The 11,040-nt window shown below is 40.8% G+C and overlaps 1 protein-coding gene across 4 annotated transcripts in view; it reads right to left on the minus strand.

Annotated features, from left to right (window-relative positions):
- The window catches only part of LOC139789121 (mothers against decapentaplegic homolog 2), a 41,515-nt gene extending 33,544 nt beyond the window's left edge, over positions 1 to 7,971 (minus strand). For 3 of the 4 annotated variants that reach the window (XM_071729652.1, XM_071729650.1, XM_071729648.1), the window contains exon 1: positions 7,649 to 7,935. In XM_071729652.1, coding sequence (XP_071585753.1) covers positions 7,649 to 7,884 — 236 coding nt within the window. In that variant the 5' untranslated portion in view covers positions 7,885 to 7,935. Of the gene's footprint in view, positions 1 to 7,648 lie in introns of all 4 variants that reach the window. The other variant, XM_071729649.1, reaches the window with a different exon arrangement.
- Positions 7,972 to 11,040: the final 3,069 nt, after the last annotated feature.

The following is an 11,040-nucleotide window of genomic DNA, read 5'->3' on the forward strand; positions in this document are numbered from 1 at the left end:
GACCAAGAAAACTAAATTGGCTGAATTCTACAAAAGAATGAGGGGAGGAATCTTTGCCATGCTGAATTGCTGGCCTGATAAAAAGACATTAATTACCAGAGTAAGCCAGGAAATTGTTTAGCACTGACTTGGGCTGACTAAAGCCCAGATTCCTTTATTAGAGGAAAAAATAAGTACTTTTTATGACATAACTTGGGGCTCAATATTAACAATAAAGCACCATAAACATCTTTTTCTTCAGTGACTAACATGTTGTCTTAATGATAGCATGAAATGTCAGAGAGACACATTACTCCTCCTAGTTGGAGCTTGGTACCAGGATGCCCTAAACTGGTTAAATCACTAAGGTAATCCCAGGTAACTATTTTTCATTTGCTTAAAATGCAACAGCCCCTGCATCAGTTGTTAAGCTGATAATTAATGTCTTATAAAAATCATGCAAGCTTTAGCACTTACTATTTTTATTCTGACTCTTCCCTGCTTCTTAAAGCAACCCGAATGAGGAGCAACAGTAACTTGAAAATAAAGAATTTTCACAAACTCCAACTCATAACCCCCAAATTTGCTTTCCACATCACTGCCATTCCACTGGGAACAATGCCTTAAATTTACATTTAAATTAGAAACTTGCAAGGCTACCTGGGAAAAAGCAGCAGAGCCAAGGCCAGAATTCACATCCCAGTGCTCCAGGTAGTATACAACTAAGAGGCCCCAAAATCTACCATTCTTTCCCCCTGCCTCCAGAGTCAAGCTCCTTTGAATGATGCAGGGGTTTGTCATCTATTATTCTATCTTGCACATTCATGTTTTTCCATGGTGACCTGCCTCAAATAACATGCCAATATTTTCTGCTTGGCATGGCAACTCCTACAAATTCTGTGGGTAAGCCACATGACTTCCTGAACTGCAGGAGCCTAAAACTGGCAGCCCTAAGTTTCTTTGTTTAATACTCTTAAGACTTCCTTTTTCAGGCTGACATCAAAATAATATGATGTAACTTGAACTATGGCTACACTAAAGCTTAACCTTAGTTACAGCACTTCAGACCTCAACATCAGCCACAGCTCTACAACCAACCCAGTTAACCATGATGATTTAGTATTTTTAATAAAAACTCCCTTAATTATACTTGAATGCTGTCACTAATTTCAATTAGCACTGTGGTAGAAGGTTTGAAAACTTAATTTTTCTTTTCTGAAGAATTAGCTAGTTATACTAGAGGAAGGCCCTGCCTGGGTGCAGTGTCTGGACAGTGCCCCTACTCATCCACATACACCCTTTTGTAGACAAATATAAGGAATAAGGCTGTGCTGCTAAGTGGCCATTGAGCAGGAGTGTTGGTAGAGGACAAAAAATGCTATTAGAAAAAAAAAAATAAAAATTCTTAGGCTCATATTAATCCTGCATCCTACCCTACAATTGCAAATAAATTTTAGATAGTTTGTAGTTAAAGGAAATGAAGGTAGTGTCAGCAACACTGTCTTACTGATTGCTTACCTCAGGTTTAGAAATTATATTTCAGAGAGGCTTGAAGTCAAACTTGACATGAATTTTTATTTCCCATTATATGTCCATGCAGCATCTAAAGGTGTTTTGCAACCTTCAATGTCAGGATGTCATTTTACATCCATGTAATCAGGGTCAGCAGCCTTCTGCCTACAATGAGACTATCTTCAACATTTGGAAACTATGAATCACAAAATCACAGAACTGTCACAGTTGGAGAAGACCTTTAAGATTACCTCTTCCAACCATCAACACCCCCTCCCAATAAAAAAAAGTAAAATATACTTATCAATATCTGTATCACCCACTGGAGCATATCCTGAAGTGCCTCATCCACATGGTCTTTAAATCCCTCCAGGGATGGGGACTCCACCACCTCCCTGGGCAGCCCATTCCTACACCTGACTGCTCTCTCAGGAAGGAAATTCATCCTCAGATCTGCTCTAAACCTCCCCTGGTACAACTTCAGCCCATTTCCTCTGCTCCTGTCATTGTGCACTTTAGAGAAGAGCCCAGCACCCACCTCCCTACAACCTCCTTGAAGGGAGTTGTGCAGAGCAATAAGGCCTCCTCTCAGCCTCCTCTTATCCAAGCTCGACATTCCCAATTCCCTCAGCCTCTCCTCACAGGACATGTTCTCCAGACCCTTCCCCAGCTTGGTTGCCCTTCTCTGGACTCACTCCACTCTTTTTTGTAGAGCTCTTCACCATTAGGGTGAGGCTTGAACCCGCGGCCTCAGCATTGCTCGGGTTTCTCTGGGTAAATACCGCGCGCTAACCGGCTGCGCCACTCAAGCCTCATCCTAATGGCGATGAGCTCTAGTGGCGCAACCAAGTTAGTGCGGTGCTGAGACAAAGCTCCAGTGGCGCAATCAGGTTAGCACGGTGCTCAGAGAAGCAGTACAAAGCCAAGCAATGCCGAGGTTGTGAGATCAGGATTGAGCTGAGCTTGTGCTCCCAGCCTTACCTTCTATTGGCCCCCCCAGTCCTGCTCATACGCAGTTGGGGCCCGCCCTCATCGGGCACAGGTGGGCTTAACACAAGCTCATGCCCACTACCTGGCAATTAGTGGCACCTGGTTGCCTCTATTTCACTACACTCAGCAAACTTCCATATTCCAAAAACCATGGAAAGGGTTTCATCTTTGCCTGTGGATGGTGAAAAAATAAAGAATAAATGCAAGATTGTATCATATTTGAAGCAGAAGCCAGGTGCTTCAGAAGTCTAACTGTTGAGTTCTGCAAATCAGTTGCACTCCTCAAAAAACAGCAGCAGGATTCGAGCCCCTCTTAGCGTTTGAGTTAGGATAGGCTGAAAACAAAGCAGAAATAAGGATCTGAAAAAGCAGGAAACATAGCTCAGGGATGCTGTGCCTGTGTTAGGCAAGGAGGGCAGAGGGCACAGATAAGGCTACATTTTCTACAGACATATTGAACTGTTAAGCAAGGAAAAAAAAATTTTTTCAGATAGCAAAAAAACTCAAACTCAACAAATGGCACAGAGGGCTGGAAAGCAAGAGGTTAGCAGGAGTATCAGCCCCTCTCTGAGCTGGAAGCAAATGCTCCACCTCCCCTAGGAAGCCAGGCTGAGGAGGTTGAGGTTCTTCAGCCTGAAGAAGAGGAGGCTCTGAGGTGACCTTATAGTCCAAGTACTTGAAAGGAGCCTACAAGAAAGCTGGGGAGTGACTTTTTGCAGGGGTGTGTAATGAGAGGACAAGGGGTGACGGTTTAAAACTTGAAGAGGGGAGATTTAGATGAAATACTAAGAGGAAATTCTGCACTATGAGCTGCTCAAGAAGAAAGTTTGTGAAGTTATCAATCAAAATGAGGACTACAGTTGTAGCTGGGAATACTCCATACAGGCAGGTCCTCTCCATTACTACTCATCTTTCATACAAGATAAGGCCCTGATTTAATTGTCCCAGTACCCAAATGTTGGCATAGAAGCAGAATTATAACGTGATAGGGATGCATCCAGTTACAGCTCAGGAAGGACACAGTTCTGCATCAGTTTGCAGATATGAAAGCTCTAGACATCAGTTTGCAGATAGGAAAGCTCTGGAGGAACTTCAGTCATAACAGAGGAGCCTGAACTCAATGTTTCCCTTTGTCCTGGTTTGGGCCAGGATAAAGGTGATTTTCTGTCTTGTACTTTTGCTTTTAGCTAAGTCTCTCATAATTAACAGCAAGTTTCTCAGACAGTGTCTGACAGTGTCTGATTTTTACCACTTGGTAAAAAGTATTTATTTCAACAGAACAATCCATGCCAGTCAGGAAGAGACTGCTCCAAGAGCAGATAGATAAATATGTGCTCATGCTCTGTTTCTTCGCTGACTGCTTCTTGTGCTCCATTTGTGTCAAAAGAGAGAGCCTGAAGAGGAGATCTTAAACTCTTACCAAATTCATGGAGTGTTTTAGAAAAGTGATCTCATGTGCCAATGCTTAGCTTCAGGATACACAGGGATTATGGGATTAGAAACCCACTTGCTTGCAGGGAGGATTCATTAAGATAACTACAAATTATTTAAAGGGCTAGTGTCAAAAGGACCTCTGTACTTATTTAGCCTCTGCTCTAGATTACTGACCCACTTATGAAGAGCTAAGCACCCCTGCTATTGCAAGGCCAACACTCACTCCATCTGTTTGTTTCTGCTTTCTCAGTAGCTCTCAGAGGCAGCCTAAGAAGTTGTGTTAATTACCACTTGAGCAGCTTTTGCATCATGCACATAGCACCAGCCTCCCCCAGCAGATAGTCACCTTGACAAAACAGCACAGCAACAGAAATGAGGCATCATTGGATGACAAAATGTCTGCAGACTTCTGAAGGGGCAGCTGAGTTCAACTTTGGTCCAGGCTGATGTTGATTCTGGAAGGAGCTTGTAGGTGTGGAGCTGCTTTAGGTGTTCTGAACTATTGCATCAAACTGGAAATCTTCAAGGGGACCAGAAACTTGGGAAAGGGCAACTGAAACCTCTGCTGAGGGAATGATGCAACAGCTGCAAACAGAAGCATCCTACAACCCATCTACACTGGAGTTAAACAGTAATAAGAATTAAATCTAAAGCCACTTAATAATAAAAAAAAACCCACAAAACAAAACCAAATCCTTCTCCACTCAGAAGGCTTGGAAAGTTAACCCAGCTCTTGTATCAGAACTGCATCTCAGCAGCTTAGCACCTCAAACTTCCTGCTGCGTAGGAGGAAAAAAAAAAGTTCCAAATTCCGAAATTCAGTGTTTTATTATTTATCTCTGCTGACCTGCAGATCTTTAAGACACTCATTAAAAGTGGGTCTCAAGCAGCAGCTTCATTAACTTACTAAATCTAAGAATCAGAATCTCCAGAAGTCATTACAGTACTGAGTTGACATTTCTTTCCTGGGAACCCAGTCTACTGCTGTCAAAATAAAATATCAACAGTCCAAAAGCCAAACACGAAACTCAACAATTCTGTACAGCACTGCTGGCAACCTCGATACTATCTCACTCCTTAATACCAAAGCTATTTCTTAGTTTAATTTTATACCTTGTACAAGAACCACCACCACTTGAAGAGCTCTCTAGGTACCAGCTTGCTCGTGAGGTAGTCAAGAAAAGTAAAACCTTGGTCCAGTCCTTTTCACTGCTGACTGGAAGAGAGATGAGAACATCACAGCCCAGCAAGAACTTATCTCACCTTGGAGGCTATACAGAGTAAAACAGAACTTGCTATTCTTGTTTGCAAGAATTATCTACTATGACCAACACAAAAGGTCATGCAAGCAGGAGGAAATACTCAAATACAGACAACAAGTAGACTAGGAAAACAATTATAAATTAGCATACTGTTTGTACCTCCTAACAATCTGTAAAATTAAATGTAGATGATTATTCTTCTGAAGTAGCAACATTTACTGCCCCAGCACCCCTGCAGGAGAGCTCCAGGAAGTCTCTCTAAGAGCTCTAAAAGTTAGATACACATCTTACATCAAGTAAATTTATGAAATGCATTTAGTTTGTGTTGTGTGAAAGACCTTCCAATTGTTTCAGCTTTATCATGGTGAAACAGGAAAGGATCTCAACAGATTAATTCCTGTGGGAAAAGGAGAGCAGGCCAAGTTGTTTGTGTGAATTTATCTAATGTAGAATTAGAACTAGTGATCATAACCGGTACAATTCAAGACTAAACCGAGAAAAGACCAGGCAAAGCAGTCCAAACTCGTAATTTTCCACTGTTTCAGTTAGGAGCAAAACAGCTTTCCACTGTCACAGCGAAAAGCAAAACAAGGCCTAACGAAGCTAGCTTTCTGCCTGAGAAATAATTGGGAGTGTAAATCTCGTTTTAGATCAAGGCACCGCCAAGGCCAGGGAGGTGCCAGCTTGGCCGCAAAAGCATGTGAACATCTGCACAAGGAGAAGAGAACATAAAGATGCCACAACCAGCAGATAAGAGAAAAGTTATGGCTGGGGCCCGATATCCATAGAACAACATGAAGCCACCTGGAATCAAGGGAGATAGAAGTTTAACCCTAAGAGGGACATATCCCCGAGAGAACAACTCCGCCCAGACTCCACCTGGTATGAATATTATAATTATCTGTTGTAATCTTATGAATATGCATGAAAGGCTGTATAAATACCCTAACCCTACCCCCCCCCCCCCCCGAGTTGGAACTCTCTGTCCAGCGTGAGCTGGGAGTTCCCCGGATCCGTGAATAAATACCTTTGCTGTTTAAAGACTCAAAACTTTGTCTCTAAACAGTTTATTCGGCCTTTTTGGGCTTCAATGGTAAAGACTTGCTAAATACATAAGAGTCATCTCATGTCAAGAATTACATATCCTGATATGTTCCAAGTTTAGGCTACAGGTATACACTAAGACCAGAAAGCTCTAATATTTTCTGATTGTTTTCCAGCTGGCAAAAGGAAGAAAGCAGAAGGGAAACTCTAAGAATTTGGGGGGGGTGCTCTAGGGAAGGAAATCCAAGCAGAGGGCAGTGTTAGAATCAAAAGGAGAATAGAAAAGAGAGAGAAGAGAATTAGTCAGTCATTCAGAGTTTCCCAGCAAGATGTGTCAAATCTAAAAGAGAATGCTAAACCCATTACCAAATAACACCTAGAACATATTTGATATATGGAAACCATTACTGACACCAGTCAAATCTAGTTTGTGCTATGATTAATACAAAGTTTAAAAGCAGCTGAGATGAATGTGCTAATACAGGAATTAAGGTCCTAACCCAGATGCAGTTTCTCCCCCCTAGATATGAATTTAAATATGGAAGGGGGGCTAAGTGCCCAGAAATTTCCAGTACCAGGAGATCCTCCCACTTTTTTTCCTAGAAAAACACACCTCTGAAGTGATTTGATACTTTTGTTGCACATCATGAGTTTACACATGCACCTGGGTTTCTGCAGATTGATTGGAGAGCAGACTGCAACATACTTACAAATATCACCCTTGCCTCTTGCACAGCAGTTGCTATGAATTAAATTGAGAAAGTCAAAGGGGTAGAATGCAAGTGGTTCACCTAAATGTATATACAGGTCAGGAGAAGAAGAGCAATTCCAGAAACACTCCAAGTTATTAAATGAAAAGCACTTTCAATAACCAATAACAATTTACAGTAAATAAACTGGTCTTCAGACAAGCTGCCTCCAAAGAGAAAAATCCTTCTTTTCCAAAGGGAAAATGGATGCAGCTTGAACAACTGAAACAAAGCTACCAAATAAAACTGAAAATAATCATATGACTGAAGTGTTGACCAAGGAAAAACTAGCTGTTTGAGTTTTTTGGTTTTTTTTTTTGAAGTGGAGGTTCAAGTATGCCCTTCTGAATATAAGGAAGGGTTATTAGATAAAAGTATCAGGCAGTGCTAGAAATGAAGAGCTGTGCTAGGCACCACCAGAACACAAGCTGGAATCTATGTAGTCAAGGAAACGTAAAGTTATCATTAGAAACTGAGACTTTACAAAGCATGTCATTCAGTTGTAAGCAATCACTACATAAAAACCAAACTAAGTTTTAATACATTTTTTTAAATATTTAAAAGCATGCAACTGTTGGTTTAGGTTTGGGGTTTTCTTTAGTTATTTGCTCACAGCCTACATAAACATTTAGTAATTTCTTAAGTAGCTGCAATGATTTCAAACACAACAGCACTTACCTTGGTATTGTCACACATTTTGTATTGCAGTTCTGAGTGGTAATGGCCTTCTCCAGCTCATCCAGCTGTCCTGTTTTCTTTAGCTTCTTGACCAAGCTTTTCACTGCTTTTTCACACCACTTTTCCTCCTGCCCATTCTGCTCACCACCACCAGCCCCTCCAGAGCCACCAGCAGATTTTTTCCACCCCAGAAGTCTCTTCACAACTGGTGGAGTGAATGGCAATATGGCTGACATGACTTCCACCAGACAGAACACTCAGCAAGCAATAAATTAGGTTCCTTTCCTAGCCCTAAAACACAAACCAAAACAGACATGTTAGCCCTGAGGTTTCAGGAAATATTTTGCTTAAGACCCTTCATTACTGAATGCCACATGACAAGAAATCAGGTAGAAAGAGTGAGAATTAGGGTTAGGTACCAGTAAATTTAAAATGCAAGACTATTCAACACTTAGGTTATTGTTGAATTAGACCTGTAATTTTTCCTCAAGCTTCCCTGGCTCAAATCAACCCCAGAAAAACACAGAAGTTAACTTGAATCTAGCTTTGCATCTTGGCTGGCTGGTTTGAGTTAATTCATTAACATTTTCCACAAGTGACTGACAAATTGCACACACATGGATGCATACTCTGCCCCTCTCCAAATCAAGTTAGGGAGCAAAATTGCATTTGGAATGTCATTTCATCATTACAATTTGACAGAAGTCTTCCAAAAGCAAGCCAGTTCACCAGCCTGTACTCATTTTATTTGCCATGTTTTAAAGAGCTATCAGATTTTGTTCCACTGCAGAAACCAATCTGAAATTTAAGTTTGGCAATAAGCTTATTCCCATCTTTCACTCACTGGCCCACAAATAATCAACCTTCTCATCTGGCAATACTTAAATCATCTAGGCCTTCAAAATTCATTAAATAAGATTTAAGCCTAACTTTGCAAGCACCTGAGCAGTGGAACTGTTTTCAATTTTGATAGCCTTTCATTCAATATCAACTACCTGATCAGGATGTTTATATCAAACAGAAGATTAGAAGGGATACTGAAACTTGCTTATCATCCACTGCAACTGACACTTCAAATAATTTAAAAATAAGCCATTCGGAAAAAAAACCATCTTGGTTTTGGCAGCTTCTATTAGGCTAGTTTTAGGCATTAAATCATAAGCCCCAAATCAACTATATTATTTCAGGCAGCCAGCTGTCATATTGCTTGAGGACATAATGGTCCTACAGATAGAAGAATAGCATTCAAGTTAAAAAACAAACAAACAAAAAAACCCAAAAAAACCCCCACAAAAAAACCCAAAAACCAAAAAAAACAACCTTAACCTTATTTCCAAGCATCAAGTGGGTATTTGATCCCCAGAAAGTTATTTCCAAGCTGTTTGAGAGTTCAGACAGCTGAAAATATCTTGTTTTAGCTAAGAGCTAACACTACCTTCAGGCTACTCAAGTTGAGCTTTCAAGGCAGCTTGCACACCTCTCTATCCTCACTTCTACCCAAAATACACCAAAATCATCTGAAATTTCCCACCCACCTAGCAAAATGGTCGATTTGAGATACTTCAATGCTACATTGTATTCTACACGGTAAGTTTAAATAGTTCCTTTTCAACTTCCACACAACAGAACAGAGCAGGAATGAAGCTTTCAGTTTCAACTACATTCTGTCTCCCAAACCAGCTCTCCAAAGCACCTAGCAATATGACTGAAGCAACAAGTGTAGTTTTCTGGGGCCAGGGGATCCAATTAACAGGGAGTAAAGATGAACATTTCTGACTTTATGCAAGATATTTAAAAGAATCTATCCCAAACCAGAGAATCATAGAAGGTTTGGGTTGATGAAGACCCTTAAAACTCATCTAATCCAACCCTCCATAGACAGGGACATCTTTCACTAGATCAGGTTGCTCCAAGTCCCATCTAACCTGACCTTCAACACTTCCAGGGATGAGGAACACACATCATCTCTGGGTTCCAGTGCCTTGCCACCCACTTTGCAAAAAAATTCTGCTTTATACCCATTTTGAATCTACTTTTTCATTTTAAAACCACTGCTCCTTGTCCTGTCTGTAGAGGCTTTGGTGAAAAATTCAGAGCATTCCTTTTCACACAAGTAATACAAAAAGCACTTGTATTCTTTCAGTCACAGCAAATTATTACAGAATTGTCCCCAGTATTTCATATTTTGCAGACTGCGAAAGAATTGCACTGGAGTCCTGGTTGGAGCAAACACCAGAAAAATAAACTAAATATCCCACATTTTCCAGTTTAATGTTGACAAGGGTACAGTTCCACTGGCAGCCAAGCCAACACAACAGCTTCCCCCATGGGAAGGTCTCTTTCCTTCCAGTCTGGGGATTTTGGGGTTTTTTTTTTTTTGCTCAACAGCTTGCTTTCAGGTTCTGTAAGTATTCATGCTGATGAAAGGAGAGTTACAGGAATGTGGATAAAGGACTCCAGCCTTCAACAGTGGTGTTAGGGTTCATTCAGCTGCTAGAAACACAGCCCAGGGAATGTACTTTGATTTAGACCATTTGTTTTGGTGGCAAAGCCCAATTCAGATGTTGCACACCCCTTCCCCACACATACTGAATTGTTCAGGATTCAAACACAGACCCCTAATGCAGTACCCTGAGTAGCCCCAGAGCTGAATCAGGAGGCTTGAGTGGCCTCTGATGTTTGAAGAAACATATACATTAACCTAAAAAGCCTTCCACTTTTGAGTGAGGACAGAGTTAGATGGTTCAGATGCACATGCAAGAAATTCAAAAGAGCCCAAAACAAAGTGCAGGGTGCCTTTTGCTGCCAAGACTTTGTTTTAAACACCAGCAATGGATGGGGTAATATCTGAATGTTAAAATGCTGGCAGATGTAGGCAACTAAGAACCAATATCACTGCTTACACATGTGGATTCTTCTCCCATTTATGGAGCTCACTGACACATCATGGACGTTTCCTCTTCTTTAGCTTCCAGTTTGACACCTTGCAATGCCCCAGAATAACTCCTTTGATTACCAACCTTATAAAACACACACTTCAGCAGGGTCTCATTTACCACCAAGGTAAATTGCCTTTTCTTCCAGGCCCTCTAAACATCCTCAATGCTTTTATCTGATTTTTCAGCTTTACAATACCCCTTTGTGATGGTGTCCAAGTTTGCACTATTCTCTCCCTCAAGACATAACACTGATCTATACAGCATTTTCTGTATTCTCTGGTATGTTTGTTTAAAAAAAAAAAAACCAACAATAAACCAAACAAAACTCTAAGATTTGCCTTTCTGCTTCAAATGCATATTGAGTGATTTACATCTTGCAGTTATACAGAATTTAGAAACCCAGACATTTCAGTTTTTCAAAAATAAAGCCATCTTTTCTATTTCCAAAAGAAC

The sequence above is a fragment of the Heliangelus exortis genome, chromosome W (assembly GCF_036169615.1).
Source record: "Heliangelus exortis chromosome W, bHelExo1.hap1, whole genome shotgun sequence".
Taxonomy (NCBI): domain Eukaryota; kingdom Metazoa; phylum Chordata; class Aves; order Apodiformes; family Trochilidae; genus Heliangelus; species Heliangelus exortis.